The sequence below is a fragment of the Sinohyriopsis cumingii genome, chromosome 17 (assembly GCF_028554795.1).
Source record: "Sinohyriopsis cumingii isolate HCF-2022 chromosome 17, ASM2855479v2, whole genome shotgun sequence".
Taxonomy (NCBI): Eukaryota; Metazoa; Mollusca; class Bivalvia; order Unionida; family Unionidae; genus Sinohyriopsis; species Sinohyriopsis cumingii.
The window spans coordinates 32,625,416-32,644,298 of record NC_142977.1 but is presented as its reverse complement, the minus strand read 5'-3'; the positions used below and the strand labels follow the sequence as shown (position 1 = coordinate 32,644,298).

The 18,883-nt window shown below is 35.6% G+C and overlaps 1 protein-coding gene across 1 annotated transcript; it reads right to left on the bottom strand.

Moving 5' to 3' along the window:
* Nucleotides 1-311: 311 nt before the first annotated feature.
* Nucleotides 312-5,930, bottom strand: LOC149778375 (uncharacterized). The gene has a single exon (XM_089939198.1). The coding sequence runs from the start codon at nt 5,755-5,757 to the stop codon at nt 4,315-4,317; it is 1,443 nt and encodes a 480-aa protein (XP_089795324.1). The 5' UTR covers nt 5,758-5,930; the 3' UTR covers nt 312-4,314.
* Nucleotides 5,931-18,883: the final 12,953 nt, after the last annotated feature.

The following is an 18,883-nucleotide window of genomic DNA, read 5'->3' as shown; positions in this document are numbered from 1 at the left end:
GTGCGTGTATGGATGTATGCATGCCTGCATACGTGTATGTATGTATGTATGTATAGAGATGTACGTACGTACGTATGTATGTATAGATGTTTGCATGTATGGATGTTGTATTGATAGATGGAAGGATGGATGGATGCATGTATGTATGTATGTATGTATGTATGTATTTTTCCGCCTTTGCCATGGTTAGACACAATTATCTCTTGATCTTGAGTAGCATTTAAATGGAACTAGAAGGAATAAAAATATTCAGACAGGGTAACTTAAGTTAAGATTCCAAAGTGTAATAAATAAATACACAATAACTCAAGCACAATAAAAACAATCTTTATTTAAAACAGAAATTAACAGCGAATCAATGACTCTAACATCTGCTTATTATGCAATTTGTTTTACAGGTGAAAAACCGAACTCTAGATTAAAAATGCACACAATTCAAAAATTGTATGTATGTATGTATGTATGTTTGTATGCATGTATGTATGTATGTATGTATGTGTATGTATGTATGGGTGGATGAATTTATCTATTGTTTAATTAATTATATTTTATTTTTTATTTTTCTTTCTTCTTTTTTATTTATTTTATTTATTTATTTATTTATTTATTTATTTATTTATTTATTCACAGTGAAACTCGTTTAGTTCAAACTCGCAATACGCGAATTATTGGGTATGAAGTCCTATCGAGCGAAGTTCGAAGGAATAGGAAATGACATTATATTTTTTCCGGTGTCCATGAAATTCAGTTTAAAGTTAAACAGCTTTTACTGTTTCATTTCACTTCTTCCAAACGCTTTCCACTGTGTTAACTAATCGATTAATTAAATTAATTAATCAGTTAATTAATTAAAAATATTTTTCATTTTTTATGACTTTACAGTTTCGGTTATATATTAAGTGACCACACTAATTTTGTGAAAAATCCTTAATTTTATCATTAGGAATAGAAATACTCTGCATTAAATGCAAATAAGAAAATCAGTCAAAAATAGCTTTTAAAAAGGCACCTATCGTTTTCAATTTACTTTTCTGTAATTTATCCCACCAGATTGCATTTTTGTTTTTCAAAATACCCGAAACCTTTTGGAGAGGAAATAAAGGCAGATACGTAAATATGAGAAGAAAATATCAGCTGAACAAAGTAAAGTTTCGTTAGAAAAAAAAATCCACATGTTAGCATTACATCAGCAACTACTTGGAAATATCAATATAATGTGTACAAATTTTTCGTACATGTGGTCAAAATGTGGTCAGCATGTAATTAGTCTTTCATGTATAAAAATATAATACAAGGTGTACATATAAACTACTTATAGTACAGGTACATTTCAAATACAAATTTTCAGACGTAACAGAGGTCTTTGATTTAGATATATACATTCATGTATATAAAAATAAAGTCTAAGGTTTACATATAAACTACTCGTACAGGTGCATAACCTGTATACAAACTTAACCGAGGTATGTCTGACGTATGTGGATTTGTTTAATGACAAGTTCAATGGAAACAAACCTAATAGCTATCAGAACATAACAGGGTGGTGAAACAATACAAGCAGACATACCTATATAGTTGTTTACATTCACAATGCACTAATATGTATTGTTCTCTCCAGGTCTATAATCTATAAGCGGATTCTTACAGCTCCCTGTCAGTTCAAATTTTCCCGTACAGTCGTGTCACCACTACACTCTTATTCATTGTTACATTACATAATTTTAATTTCTTTCACATGCTTTTTAAGATTAACGAAACCAGCAATAATGATTACTATATCAATGTAAATTTTGATCAGATAAAAAGAACATCCTTACTCTTACTTGTATACATCAGTAACAATGACAGCACACATGTATACTGCTTACAAATTAGTACATGTGGTCAACATGCGTTCAGTATGTAATTACAGTCTTTCACTTAGATATACACGTTTATCCATCCATATATAACCCAAGGTGCACATATATACTATTTATTTTAAATTTACTTATGCAAACTTGACGGGTCCAGGGTGATCGATTGATATAAAGGATTCGCCATTACCGATCACCTCCATCTCAACTCCTGTCCACGTGGGTTCGAATCTTGTGCTCGTCCGATGTAGGCATGTGAGATGAAAATGCATTTTTTATGCGGTATCTTTATCCTCCATTTATACTGGCTGCCATGTATAGCCTATTATGCGCTGAAAATGACTTTAAATCCAACGCGACAACAAGAAGAGCCAGCTTGAAATACTCAACGTCCAACTCACATATATGGATTCGTTTAGTGATTATTCAATAAAAACAAAACGTACAAAAATTTAAAATTTACAACATTGTCTGTATGAAACATATATGCTGATCGTTGCTAATACAAGACAAAACAGTGAAACGTATACATAAATCTCCATAAATATAACGCGATGAAGGACACAGAAAAACTTTATACCTAGCAATATATATGCATATATATATATATATATATATATATATATATATATATATATATATATATATATATATATATATATATAAATTAAAGTATACAGATTTTGTAAGTTTCCGAACGTTGCAACAAATTCGCTTTCATCACTGATTATGAATGTAAACTAACGGCATCATCCATTTTTCTATGTTCATAATCCACCGATGAAACCGAATTAGTCGAAACATTTAGAAACTTAAAACGATTTTATTATTATACCGAAACGACACTATATAGGTAGGTCTCTCCAGATTTATATCTCTAATGTTTCCCCATCACAGAGACTTATCACCATGATACATTTATTCATTTGCTGCATTACATGTTTTGAAGCTTTTGTTTTCTTATTTCCTTTTTTTACTCGCTTAGTAACCAATAGTATCAATTCATATGATATAGACCTTGTCCATTTCTGAAAGCAAATGTATTATATTTGCGCATATTTAAAAAAATGAAGACCTTTGGGGAGTCTTTGCCACTTATGAATCTGATCTCCTGGTACTTTTAACAATAACCCGTCAAAAATGTTTGCAGAGAATACACATTCATATTTTCAAAATCTATCTATCTCTTTTTTAATTTATTTATAAAGGGAAACTATTAATCTACAAAGTTTGAGATAACATAGTTCCACATTTTAATTTAAAAATACTTGTATAATTAAAGAATAAATTTGCGTTTGCACCAAATTTAAAATGTTTACCCTTGTTGGTGTAAATAATATATTTGATATATTCTGAAAAAAATGTTTGGCAAATTAATGTAAGAAGCGAGGTTTACACACATGTAATACCAAACATGAAAATCATAAAATAAAAATTTAATTCAACTATTCGACTTCGCAGAGTTTACAATTCACAAACAGCTTTGAAGAAGGAAACATGACGAAATGAGCTAAAATGTAAATTTATACATTGTCATGCTTTCCTTGAGGTCATGTTGGGCGGAAAATATTCGTACGCTTAATCGATATAGATATAAAAGAATTTTTATTGGAGCATAAACCTCACGTAATAGAACCACTACTTTCAGTATCAGTTAATGTCAGTCGTCTACGTCAACATTTTCAAAAAATGTGACTTACCTATTTCCGCAAGGGTATTACCCCTAAATAGTCAACTGCACCAGATAAACTAATTTCTTTGTATTTAATTTTAGATTTACCTTTATCGACAAAACTCAGTTTAGTACATGACGTTTATTTTCTGAAAACGATTTGATTAACGGGTGTTTGTCAATCCATTGCACGATATAAGGACCAAGACATTGGTAATGAACGTACAGATTATAATACATCCAGTAAAGCTAGCAATGGCGACTTTTTGTAATTGCAATATTATCACATAGATAATGCGAAAATGTCTTACTTTAGTCCATAATATACGATAGATAGACCGCATAAACACAACAAAACCACCGAAAGGGTTATATAATAAATCACTCAAAATATTTATTTAATATTCATCCTATCTTTCCCTGCGTTATCATTCAACTTGATGTATTTTTATAAACAAAATAAGACATGTGAAAATAGCAATAAACTGTAGATTCAACATACGAGATAAATGATAAGTGTGCAGTCATGATGTTTACATAAACTCATCATTTGAAAATAGCAATAAACTGTAGATTCAACATACGAGATAAATGATAAGTGTGCAGTCATGATGTTTACATAAACTCATCATTTATTGATGGACCCTCTCTTACGTTGTCGGAAAAGGTACTTAGCTTCCATTTCCTCGGCATGATATAGCCAAAAACGTGTTAAAAGTGCGTTAAAACCAACTTCGTCTTCAATGTACAAGAAACTTCATTTCTAATCTGTAATGAGAAAAAGGACTATTTTATCAATTCAATGTTCCGTCCAAGTTGCAAGATGTCACTGATTTGGAGCCACGGTTTCTCTTTCCGCATGAAGTCCAGAAAGGCATCATTATCTTCAATGACAAGAACCTTTAGCTTAATCTTGGTTTTTTTCCATTCTGGATGTTCCTTAAGAAACCAAAGTACGTCATTTTCCTCCTTAACCCAATATATACCGTAAGCTTTATAAGCCTCCAAAGGTTTGTAATTTTCAGCCTTATGAAGATCTAAAAGACGACGATGCACTGTAGGCCATCCTTTATTACTAGGTGGGTATTCAATAGTTTCTTTGGTGTAGCGTATCTCGGATGGATCCAGGATTATCGTAACTGGAATTTTGGAATGAACTTTTATCTGTTTTACGTTTATAAGCTGTGCGAAAGCTTGTCGCGAAGCCGGTTTTAGCTTTGTCCCAGCGTTATGGGCACGTCCTTGAAAGCTGACAGCTCTTGTTCCTGGAAATGGTGACCCATTAGTATTAGAAGGCCTGTTCTGATCTGCATCCCTGATTTTCTCCTGATATTGGACAATGCTTACATTGCTCCGTGTTTTGTTTTCATAGCTACATCTAGGACGTTCATTGCTTTTCTGGGTTGCGTAAGGCACGAGCTCTTCAACTTGTTCCGTGTAATTTATCCGACTCGTTCCACCTGAGATGTTTGTTGAATGAGAGCTGGATACAGTCGAATTTAATCCAAACGTCCCGAATATTTGGTCCAAGGATGCAACTGGCAAAGTTTCTTCTGCATTGTCGGCTGTACCAGTTGAAGGTTTTTCGCCTATCACGCGTGCGTAGGGTGTTGATGTTGAACCTCTGGATAACGTCTGCGTTGTGTCAGATGTTGTTCTATTCAAAGGGCTCTGTTCATGATACGCTAAGTTGGAGTTCGACTGGAAGCCAAATGCACGAGGCCTGTCAATATCTTGTTTGATACTTACAAATCCTTCATTGTTATCTGCCTGAGGGTAGCTTGGCGGCTTTGAATTCGAAAACTCTATCCAACTGTAAGGGTCAGTGAATAAACCAAGAAGACACTTTTTGTATTTTGCAGGATTTGAGAGCAATCTATTATACCATTTTCCTCCTGGGTTCCGTCTTACTATAACACTTTTTCCTCCATTACAAGTGGTGAATTTTGTCGGATTTATGTAGGTTGTTCTGGTTACAGGTATGTATGTACAGCCGCCTAGCAATTCAAAGTTTTTAAATACCCACAAACGACGATTATCACCAGTGAACCACTTTCCATTGATATCTTTGACACAAATTCTGCTAATTTGTTCCACTGTTGTGTGACCTTCAGCAAGCTCATCCAGAGTGTCTCCTATCCGTTTCCCACTGTGAAGATGGGGACCAGTGAAAATGTTGTTTATGCTGTCCTGCGAGTAGAAAATTTCTGACGGTTTTAGAAGAAACATTTTTTCTTTCTTTCTTGATTCGCACAGTCAGTAATACAGATACAAGTAAATATGTGATCCTGCAAATCCAATAATTCTTGGTCTCATCCTCAATAAAGATGATTTTATGGATCCCACACTTCTGTAAATCAAACCTTATGCTTTGAAATGAACTTAACATTGACTTCCTTGTTTAATGCCTTGTTCAACATTGCGTCACTTGACATTCGGAATAATCTGTTGAATGTCACCTCACAGTTTCTAATGATAAAAGAAGTGTATCCCAAATGAATATAAGTAGAATTACTACTTTCATTTTCCCTTCATATTTAGAAACACGGCGTAACCCTAGCCTTCGTTTCTAAAGTTGGATTAATTTTTTTATTCAGTATTCATTGTATTAATGCGCCAAGGTCTAGTACACTTGACATAACGGAATGCACTGTTACACGATAAATAGTATTGCATTGCAGTGGTATGATTTCATAGCCAAGTTTCAGATTTGACACATGCATCACAAGGAAACCGAAGAGCGCTAAAGGGCATTTGAAAGACGTTATTGCCACTGTAAATCAAGTTTTAAAAGAAGACACTGGAATTTAAGTCGTTTGCTCTCCCTGGTGCTATTTTTAAAAAAAAGCAGGGATCATGTTGTTGTTGAGTTTAATTATAGTAGCGTTCGCACAATTGTGCATGTGCCACTTTTTTCTGACTGCACCGCAGCCTGCTAGTTGTTCCTGGGGAAGGGGATGGTGCCACCTCCCCCAGGCTTTTATGGATTCAAGGAACCCTGATAGTTTGGCCTCAATCTGTGGGTCCATAAAGGTCCCTACAGTTGAATGGTTGGCTGTCATTAGTGGAAAGGAGAGCTCGGGAACGGTCCTGCTTGCTTTACATCGCTGGTTTCTTGTTGCATTTGCCTTTTTTTTTTTTTCTTCTTCAAAATGTTCTAAAAGGAGGGGGGATGTTCTATGCTGTTTATAGAGGTTCTTAGTAGATATCATGTATGAAGAGAGATTTTCAAGGTTATTATGGTATTACTAGTCGAGGTGTTTAGGGTGTGTTTCCTACGTTATGTTATTTATAAGTTTTTAGATATTACCTCTTTAAGTTATTTATTAATTGATGTTTTTAGAGATTGAATGTTATTTATACTTTATTTAGCAAGAGACCAGAGTCCTAGCCGATTACACGGTTCGTTAAGGACATGTAGGACAGGAATCCTAGCTGATTACTCGGTTCGTTAAGGACATCTAGGACATCCGATTTTGCGGTTTCCTTAGTTTTTTATAGGTGCTTCGTAAGTGAATTATTTATTAATACTTTTATAAAATTGAATGATATGTTATGGGTTTTTTATGTGGTGGCTTCTACATTTATTTAGCTAGTTACTGGGTCTTTTGGTTTTGTGGGGATAGTAATTATATTTTGTTCCTAAGTCCTGCTGAGTCTATGAATTGATTTATATTTTTATATGCTGATTGTTTATTTTTATTAGAGTCCATAAGTAACTCTGGGTATGTGTGTGGTAATCCAATCTCTTTTTGGTTTTTAATAAATATTTTCCGAGCGGGTTGATATTTTGGGCATATATTGAATACGTGGTGTAGATCTTCGGTGGTGTGGCAGTTAAAGCAGTTAATGGTTGCTGGTTTGGGTCCTATAAACCTTCCAAAACTGCTTGCTAGTTTAGTTTTTCCGGTTATTATCCTGTTTATGGTTTTCTGTTCTAAATAGGTACCCTTAGGTAGCTGTATGTTCCTATCTACGTTTTTTTGGGTTTCATGGTGATTTTTCCCTTTTGTGGAGGAGTTCCAAAAATCTTGCCATGTTTGGTCTGTATATGTTTGTGCGAAGCTTATTGCTTCTGTAGAGCTATAGTTAAGCTTGATAGAGTTTTGATCTCCTAGTTTGGTTTTGCAACTTTGTCTGCTGTTTCGTTGCCAGAGATTCCAATGTGCGACGGTATCCACATGAGCTCGACTAATTGATGTGCTGTGGTGATATCGTCGATTAATTGGCATGCTCTGTCGAGGAATTGTTCCCTAGAGTGTGTATTGCTATTTTGGATCGATTTGATAACGCTTAGGGAATCGCTTATAATGATTGCTTTAGGTATTTGGTTGTCTTTGATCCATTGTAGTGATTCAAGTATAGCCCAGAATTCAGTGGTGTAAATGGAGCAATAGTCAGGTAATCTGGATCCCGTTTGTATATTGAATTCAGGGATGACTATTGCTGCTGCTGTTCTTGGTGGGTTGTTTGTTTTTGATCCATCGGTATATATTTTAACATATTACGGGTATTTTTGGTTGATTTCGTTTACCAGTACAGGTTTTAGTAAGTTTTCTTGTCCTTCTTTATTGCCTTCTGAACGTGTATCCGTAATGTCCATAAAAACCTCCTACCGAGTTCTTGATACAGACTTGATACTTTGTGATGTTACTAGGAATATACACAGGGTGTGGACACATTTGCATCTATATAATTCTATCCAAAGTGTTGTAATTTTAGGTGCTTTGATTGTCGTGCAATTCCGCCTGCACCATTCAAGATAAAGATTTCCAACAGTGGAATCTGAGTGGGTGTAGTATGTAGAGGTAGGCAACACTAACTATAATCCATCGTGGATGTGGACACGTCTTGTCTACATAATAATGTATCACATGTGTATTCAATTTTCGTTGTTTTGATTATCCAGCAACTCCCTCTACACCGGTAAGATAGATAACTTCTATCCCTGACATTTGATGATTGGGCGTGATCTTAAAATGTACATAAAAGTATGACAATTTTGAAGGAATCCACATAATAGGGTTTTTGAGGTGGGAGTGACTTTACATAAATTTAAATTAAATCCTTAACTACTATACCAGTGTGGATGGTGGGAGTGGTGAGAAAATTGTCTGAATGGGACACTTGTGGTTAAAGAGTTAGGTGGCTGGGTCAAATAGACAATTAAACCTGGCCCCTTGATTTTACTCCATGAACTTACATTTGGTTATAGCAAAGAAAATATCGACATAACCACTGTATAACCATATAAACAGTTACTGGACATGAAATACACATTTATACATTCGGCTGAAATTGACTCCTGGATCCTTCACAGGCATTAAGCCCATGCCTCATAACTATTGAAATCCCCACCCTAAATCGATGTATACACTTACATGTACGAAAGATGAATTCGGGTATTGAAAACAAACATGGCCACTGGAACTATTCCTAACCCCACGGATTTGGCTCTAGAGCCACGTATTTGGGGAGTGGGCGGGGCAAATCAGGGATGCCCTGGGATGTTTTACCAGCAGTCTAGATTTCCAGGTATTTATACATGTTTTTATTGCAATTACTTTCCTTGATATTATTGTTATATCGATTCACTACATTGTCGAGATCATTTTCTGTCGATGCCTATTGGCTAGAACAAAGTATACGTGTTTATATATGTGTGTACCTGTGTCTGTTTATTTGAAGTCTTTGTCTCTCAGAAACTACTTACTTTCTGGATTATTCGGTCAGAAAACAGTGGCATAGGCATCGAACTACACAACAGCAGTATTACTTCACTTCAGTTGCATTTGTCTACCTGTCCAAGGCTATATTCAGTCAAGTTTTCCATCACTCTTTATATTTCTGCACAATTATATTGAGGATCTTATCATCAATATTTATATCATGATATTTTAATATGAAATTATCACAAATGCTTTGTGCATGAAATGAGCTAATTATCGTATTGACTCAAACACAACTAGATGCATAAGAATGACGTGAATTACACTTGAACACCTCTCTGATAGTGATCACTGTTTCGTCATAAGACAGGTTCTGAAAATGTGTTTGTTTTTTTCTCGAAGGTGGCAGGGTCAAAAAAGTAAAAAAATCCGGACACAAAATCGGATTCCGACCACGGGCGAGCTTTGAGTGGAAAAAATCGGGTCCCAAAAATGAAGGTTTTCCATCTGTGTTTTGTAGTGCAACTAGAACTTCCAGATTATTTGGCATTATTGTAGAGCTACATCTGTCTACTTTTCTATAATACCACCCACTTTAGTGTATCGTACATGACCTTGACGCTACAGAGCTCGGCAGTAGGCTACTACCTCCTGCCACGTATAATCGTCACCAGGGGTTAATATGTTAAAAGTAATTTAACTCCACAGGAGCAAATAGATTTCAGAGGAATTATACATATACATACTGTTGTGACTGTTGAATGTCACCTGTGGAACGGTCTTAAAAATATGGTATATTGCTTAATATATTTTGGTGAGAAGAATTACAGTGTTAGCACACCGACATAGTTTCTACCTTCATGACCCCACTCTGAAGTTGACATAAGAGATTCATATCTCACACTTGGGTGATAGTAGAAAATGTTTCAATGTTATGTATATATCTTGAAATTTCTAGGTTCAGTTAACAAAGGAGGTAAAGCTTAAACTTAAGTGGCAGTTTCCTGCATTTGACAATACACATACAGTTTCTACTCTGAAATTCTTATGTTTTCACTAAATGTTAAAAGTATATAAATATCACTTGTTTCTTTTCTTTTTGCAGGCCTCAGTTTGCATGGTAAAAGATTAGGATTAATCGGTCAGTCATGCTGAAAGAAAAAATAGCTTGACTCTCATCCAGATACTCATTCTGATCCAAGTGCACAAGAGTGTGACTTTGATGGTCAGATTTAACTTCCGCAGGAGTTGTTTTATTGTACGTGCTTATTTAAAGCCAAACAATTGAAATGCTTTTTACCTTGGACTGAATTTTCCACTGTAAGTATTTGTTTTATACCTTGTCTTATTATTTACAATGATTTTGTAAACTCCAGAAATTATTTTAGTCAGTTATAAGTGAATTGGTGTGTGAGAAGAAATTTTTCTGTTAAATTGTATTGAGTTATTATATATGTGTGGTCATTTTCAGTGGCTATGTATCAATTAATTTATTTGACATGTCAATTTGTAAGTTTAGCAGGGTCCCACACATCAGTATATCAATATTCACGCATGGTCAAATGTTATTTGATTAAACTCTGATTTCTCCAGATTAGCTAGACTTATTGTTGAGATTACCCCCCCCCCCAACACACACCCACACAACATGATCGCTGCTATTAGCATCTCCAGAATGATAATGAAAGGTTAGAAACTGAATGTTTTATGTCAGTCTAAAAGTACTTTTAAAGCACATTTTTTACTTAAATGTGTGTTTTCTTTAAGTTTGCTAGAAGAGTTTATAGAAACTTTTCACTTCTATCACTGACAACTAACATAACATTTCTGTCATTCCCTCTTAAAATTTATAACTTCCAAATCTCTTCTTGACATTCATAAAACATTGTAAAGGAATTTTTAGTCTGTTCTGATGCTATGATGGTAAGCAATGGCCAAAAGCATTGTAGGTTGCATACAATTGGAAATCTTTCAAGAAATGCAATGAGTCATAACTCACAATGTAAATAATGCAGTGCTGTTTGCCGCAAAGTAGTCACTTTTCTAAAAACGTAATAGCATTTTTAGTTTTGCGCACGAAAAGTTTTCCTTCATACCATTTTTACTAGATAATGTCTAAATATGTGATATGTACACAACTTTTAACATAAACCATTTTCAGCCAAATTCTTAAGGTGGCATGGTCCAGTTTCGTAATTTGGCACCTGGCAAATTTCTAAACTTAAGGCTATGGTGTGACTTTTTCAACTATTATTGTTTGCATTTCAAAGATATGGATATATTTGTGAACTAGGTGTTTCAGGCTTGTGCTGTTCTTGAAATTGATGTCAGGCATGTACAACTTCCATAGATACTCTGCAGAATTTTGATGGTGAAATACCAATAGTCGGCTAGGAAGAAGAGCTAACATTCCATAGCAGTAAACACATCGGTTTGAGGTAAGTAGAATATCTCATTGGCCAACTGAAAATAAGTTATAAATAAATACAGGACTTCATTTTGTTTTAACCAAATGAGAGGGCAGTATTCCATTCAGGGCGTTGTTTTTGCATATTAAGCGAGCGCGATCATGTACATGTCGAGCGGTACCGTGGGAAAATGATTTGGCATTCCTTAAAGATATGATATTTAGTCAAACTTTTGATAGGGATTCCCAGTCGAATGTCTGAGCTAAATATCGGTACCAAATTTATTACGCTACGCGAAATGTGGCTTGAATTAATAGCGTTTATTCTTAAATGGGTCGCGCGAGAAAGGAGAGAAGTGTCCTCCCTTGTAGTTATTATATAGTACATGTACGACAGGTCAATTTTAAGCAACGATACGAGCCCCTGTGATTTAATCGCAAATGCACTAGACTGTATCATAGCAATTTATATGCATGTAATTACAACAATACCCATTAATAGAAAGCGCCTTTATCAAAGGTGATAAAGAAAGCGAAACTGTCGAATTCGTGGAAGTATTTACTTTGATTATTCCAAAGGAATGAAAAGCACGGTAAGTACTAGGAACTGATTATTTTCTCTTTCGCATTGACCTACTTGATTTATAGTTTTTAGTGTGTCACTTACAGATTAGGGTCAACATATTTAAGACTGTGCGACGGCCTCGAAAGCAGGGAGAAATGTGCGATTTATTTTTATTTGCAGTTTTGATTGATTGTATATCTACATAAATAATGGGGCTTTTTTTCCATAACTTTTTATATGTAGAAATAATTTTATATTGCAAGCATATATATATATATATATATATATATATATATATATATATATATATATATATATATATATATATATATATGATAGCTTTATAATTGCAGATACATGTAAAGGGTTGCAAATTGACAAGGACTGTAAACATGTCCATACTCATATCTTTGTTGTTTTCTATCGCTAGTAATTCTTGAAACACGCAATGAATGATTTAAATATTATAGGACATTTTTGCACAAAGAATGCATAGCTATTTTATATGTTGAGGATGAGGATGGAAGGGGTTTAAGAACGTGAATTAGATAAACTACCACAACGTTTCAGAGAACTGAATGCAATTTCATTTAAGGATGAATAATTCCAATTTTTATAGAGTAAACGGATTTTCTGCAATACGATTGGCTGTAAACGGTCACGTGATACTGACCTGGAATTTTTTACACATCAATACATTATGGGACTACTTTTTGTTTTTCTACTGTTTGTATTAAAAATAAACATTGCAGACACGTCATTGTGAAACGATGGTTTCGCCTTTTAAATTTGTTATTCAGCATATATATATATATATATATATATATATATATATATATATATATATATATATATATATATATATATATATACCCTTTTTATACTTTTTCAAATATTCTTTGATTGAAATGCATAGTTTAGAATTTGGCGTTCGTCTGCTACATAGTAGCGCAAAATGGCCGTATACGGTTATTTTTCATTAAAATTTTCTGCGGAGTTTTTTGAACAATTAGATGACAAGGAATTAAAAGAAATAATAGCAGCGATTGAAGCAGATGAAGATGGATTTGACTATAATGTGATGGATGTTACAAAAGCTGAAAATGAAACAGAACAACAGAGTTTGATAAATTCCCTCACACACACCCCATGACCTCAGTCACCCTAGCCATACACAACAACAACGACAATAGCGTGGGAACTGGGCCAGTCAATTTTGAGGCCGCTGAGGGATATAAACCAAGATTCGAGAAATTACATGTGGAGGACTTAAAAGCTATTTAAATAAATCCATACTCAGAGGCTACTAAACGAAACACAAAATGGAGTATTGGCGTTTTCAATGGTAATTTTTTTATTTTTTATTTTAATTTTGTTTGCTTATTTAAAAAACGTGTGTGGATGTTGGTGATTTGGTGAAAATGACCATTTACATAAAAATAAAAACAAATATTTATAAGACCATTATTCAAAGACTGATTACAGTTTTTAAAAACTAAAACTACGATCTCCACCAATGTGACTTAACATCACTGACAAATGTATATAATAATCCATAAAGGTGATTGTTTTTATTTACATTTTTTTGGATGTGTAGTCATTAATTTCTTTCCAGCACTCCAGCACTCAACTATGCAATCAAACAAAACATATGGCCGGTTTTGCGAGCAACTCTACATCTAACAACTGCACATTTAATTTCAGATTAGATAAATGAAATGGTCTTGTAAAGTATTAAAGCTGATGAAAAAGATATAAAATGTTATTCCTGTATAGGACATACTAAAATTAAAAAAGAATGTTATTTTTTTATATGAAAAGAAATGTGCTGACACCACGGGTAGCTATTGCCTAAGATGTAAATTATGAAGTTGCCGAATAAACGTAACTGTGACTGTAGTTACATTTCATTTGACATTAGATCACTGAACGGGTCTTCACAAGTATTAACGCTGTTGAGAATGATATAAAATGTTATTCCTGTATACAATTTTTTTAATTGTTACCTTTATGTTAGTAAGGGATAACATCATCACGTTCATATTTCCATGTTATTCTTTGATAAAATCCAATTTGATTTAAGGTTTGATTGGAAATTTAATGTAGCATACTTGTTCATTCCGTATCAGCTGTTATTATGTAAGGTCATGGTCATCTGACGTAACAGACGGGACTGACTAAAATTGAACAAGAATGTTGTAAATAAACTAAATGTGTTGTAACCATCGGTAGCCATTGCCTAAGATGTAAAGTATGAAGTTTCTGAATAAACTTAACTGTAACAGTAGTCAATATGTTCGTGTGATTCTGTTCAGGTTATGTATTATGGGGCGATGTGAAGCGGAAAGTACGCGCTAGTAGTGACTAGGGTCACCCTAGCGTCAATGGGAATTAGTATTACAAACACCCCCTGTGTACATCTAGCGTCAAGGGAAAATTAACATGGAGAAAAATCGTGGGTCAATCTAGCGTCAAGGGGAATTTAACATGGAGAAAAATCGTGGGTCAATCTAGCGTCAAGGGGAATTTAACATGGAGAAAAATCGTGGGTCAATCTAGCGTCAAGGGGAATTTAACATGGAGAAAAAATCGTGGGACTGTCTAGCGTCAAGGGAAATTGAATATGGGATTTTTTTTTAAAAAAAGGGGTAGGCAATGGAAAGTCATTCTCTTTTCGAGACCTATGGGTGGCCCTGAAAAGGGCCTTTGGTTTTTTCTTCTTCTGCTTCTAATTTCTTCTTTTTCTCAACCAACTTCTTATTTTCTCTCCTACACTCTTTCTCTTCTTTTCTTTCTCTTTTTTCTCCTCCTCTTCTTTCTTCTTCTCTTCCTCCTCTTCTTTCTTCCTCTTCTCATTTTCTTCTTCTTTTTCAATTTTTTCATTCCATTCTCTTATCCTTATCCTTTCCTCTTCATCCTCCTTCTCCTCCTTTATCTCTTTCATGACACCACTTATTATGTCCTTTACTTTTCTTAAATTGTTGACCTCCATCTTTACTCGATGGGGACTATAGGAATAGTGGTCTTCATTGAGTCTCACTAACATCTGCTCCATCATTCCTAAATTGTCCAAAACGTCTTGTAATTTTTGCATTTTGTCAAGGTGGTTCGAAGCCATCTTCTTTTTTATTCTTTGTAGAATGGTTTGAACGACGAATACTGTGGGTTCTTATACGAAAAGCGCGGACGTGAAGGAAAACATCCCCTAAAACATAAAATTGATCTTACCTAGATCATGACCAAACAACGCGCGGACGTGAAGGAAAACATCCCCCACTTTCTCATTTCATATAATAAAACCCAAACTATACTCTCCACATACGCTAAGAAACAATAAAGAAACCCATAATCTTCTATTCACACAAACTTATGTGATCAGTTACAAACATAAACACAAACACACAAACACATACACTCACATTATTAAAAAAAAGAGTCAGTGTTTATATTCACACTACTCTACCTACACACATTGGCAAATCGATGGTTATTTCTTTTCTAGAGTATTGGGTAGCCCTGAAAAGGGCTGTTTTTTTTTAACTTCATGGACACCTGGTTAATGGTGGCACCTTCCAGGCCTGGCGCCACATACACATCTTGCTCCCCAGTTGCTTTTTACTTTTTTGGGGGAGAGAGCAGAGGCAGGACAAATAGCTTCAGAATCCCTATTTTCTGTCTCTGGGATTCTGAAATTTCTTCTTCTCTCTTTTTCCTCCTCTTCTTTGTTTCTTCTCTCCTCCTCTTCTTTGTATCTTCTCTCCTCCTCTTCTTTGTTTCTTCTTTCCTCCTCCTCTCTCATCCTTTCCTCTTCGACAATGGCCTCCGCGGCCAGTTCGTTCAACAGGCGCCTGGCATATTCCAGATGCACATGAAGTTCCAACAGTTTCGCTAGTCTGGTGTTCATTCTGGTGTTGATCAATCAACAAGGTAGCTAGACTGACGAGTGACTTTTAATTTATACTAAAGGTGCGGACGTGAAGGAAAACATCCCCCCCCCTAAAAACATAAAATTGATCTTACCTAGATCATGACCAAAAACAACGCACGGACCTAAAAGAAACACTCACTCACTTTTTTATACTACCCATCACTATTCTAAAAAAAAATTTCATTAATCACTTCAATATACTATCCACATACGCAAAGCAATCCAGTCAAACCCCCAAATCTACTCTCCCCACACCTCAAATACCCAGAAAAAACATCATCTTAATCTACTATCCCCACCAACGTACGTAAGCGGTTACAAACACAAACACATACACTCGCACTATTTAAAAAAGAGTCAGTGTTTATATTCACACTACTCTACCTACACACATTGGCAAATTGATGGTTATTTCTTTTCTAGAGTATTGGGTAGCCCTGAAAAGGGCTGTTTTTTTGTTTGCTATGGCAATCTTTTAGTTTCTAAGAATGCGATATCCTCTGAGGATAGACTTTCTGGCGATAGGTCTGCTTCTTCGGAAAGAGAAGAAGAACTCTTTGGTGTCGATACGACAATCGACAAAGCCTAAGTCAGCTTCAGGTTGCTGCTGCTGCTGCTGTATTGTTGTTGTTGTTGTTGTTGTTGCTGTTGCTGCTGCTGTCTCTGAAGTCTGTACTTCTCTGTCCATTCTTCTTTCTCCCTGTTCACTTCTTCTCTGAAGAGCTCTTCTATCAGGTCTTCAGTGACTTTTAACATTCTCACATTCTCTATCTCTTCTGGCTTCGGTATCAGACTGTGTCTGACCCTATGCAAATTCACGTAGGCTTCGTTTAGCTTAGCTAGTTTGGAGCACATCTTCGTAGGAGGATGAGTCGACAATGGATGGTTAGACTGGAAACAACCCGGTTCTTAAAGTCAAAGCGCGGACGTGAAGGAAAACATCCCCCACACGGTTTTCGAGCCGCAACGTTCAATGAGTGTCATGAGAGGGATAGTAAGAAATTAAAGAGCATGAATCCAACATTCTTATAGCCAAACAAAAGACAAAGGCATTTTTTTTTCAAAACACAACATTTTTTATTCAAAAATCACTTAACACTAAACAACAACTCTAACATTTTTTTAACAATAATCCAACATTATAACATCAAACATTTTTTTCTTCTAATGACAAACATTTTTTCAATTCACACTCTACTTTAAACAGGGCTGACAACGTTGTGAATGAAATTGTGATTTCCACTGTTGGAAGTCATTAGGCCATTGATGGACACTACGTTTCCTAGCTTGAGACAAAAGATAAGCATAATGGTCACAAAACCATCGATCTACTTTCACATCGTTTCTTGAAGAAGAACGAGGATCAAAATGAGTCACTAAATGTTCTAAGGAATAACCCAGGCTCCGATGATGCAGAAAATACACACAGTACTGTCCGCACACCAAGGAATATGTGCATTGTAATTTCACATTATTGAATCGGGTGGTCTGAGCATTTCTTCTCATAAAGTCAATAATATCGTCTTCCAAAGTGGGCAATCCGTACGAATCGAAATATTCCACACATCCTTCTTGAGGAAAGTAAACGGCTACCCAGTGGGTTCCTGGGAGATGACTATCGTCCGTGTTGAACACGTAAGCTTGATGGTCTTGAGGTTTGCGATGAGGGAGTTCATCTTTAGCACAGACGACAGGATTCCAAGAAGCCGTATACGAACTGTGGTTGAAAAGGTAATAAAGTTCCCAGGTATCCATGTTTTGTGTGTTTTTGTCTTCTTCACAGGTAATAATAAGTCGTCAATTCGATCCTGACTTTTTGCTTGAAAATGTCTGACAAATAACCGTTTCTTCGTTTCGTCTCCTCACTCTGATTCAGGAGAGTTTCGATACGATGGATCTCTTGAGTGGTTAATGGTGGACAAGAATGTTCACGCAAGTCTTTATACCACTGGTGCCACACGTCTTCGTCCGAGATGAGACTCCAAGCTTCGTCCAGATACTCGTCCAATTTTTCTTCTTGACTCAGCATCAGGCATTTATCGTGTTGAATTTGACTGGGATGATCGTTTTGACATCCATAGCAATTTTTCTTGATCAATTCCGTCATTTTTTCGACCAAGTGTTTCGCAAAACAGGAGACTAAATGGGCTTCTTGTTCTGGCCATCTTGACTTCATCATGATCACTTCTTCTTTTTCCATGGTCTCCTCACATTCCATGTCCAAAGTTTCTCCACTAGGTAAAGAGGGATAACAGTCTTCCATGGCTTCTAGTAATCTAGAATAACTTCTCTCAAACTGTTGATTTCTATGGTATTATCGAATTCTGCATACAGGATGACGTTCACCGTCTCTGGTAGAGCATTAGTAAATTGAAGTTCCACACGAATCTGGCCAGATTTTATAGGGTGGAAATGTCCCTCGTCGCTGCCTTGGTCTGGAGTGAAATCGAAAGCCCACAAAGTGTAGCCATCTGCATAATCTTCGTACGTAATGCCGTGACTGGTGTTGGTTCCTAACTGTCCAGTGGCTTCGTACAGGGACAAGTACGACCTCAAGTAATTCTTCTTGGTAAAGTCAGGTTCGAAAGGTCGGGTACACAAGGTCTTGCCATCGCGACTGACTTCGATCTTGGACACGTCAAAGTGTCGAAAGTGGAAAGGATTTTTTTCGAAGTCTCCGTTGAAGGCTGAATTCTCGACCATACCAAGGATCAAACGTTTGGGTAACTGTCCTTGGAACAGATGATCTTCGATCATGGATCGCTGTCCCCTGGGAATGGTGAAGG

Excerpts from the sequence above, each read along its gene's own strand:
- LOC149778375 (XM_089939198.1), bottom strand. The coding sequence starts at position 5,757 with ATGTTTCTTCTAAAACCGTCAGAAATTTTCTACTCGCAGGACAGCATA.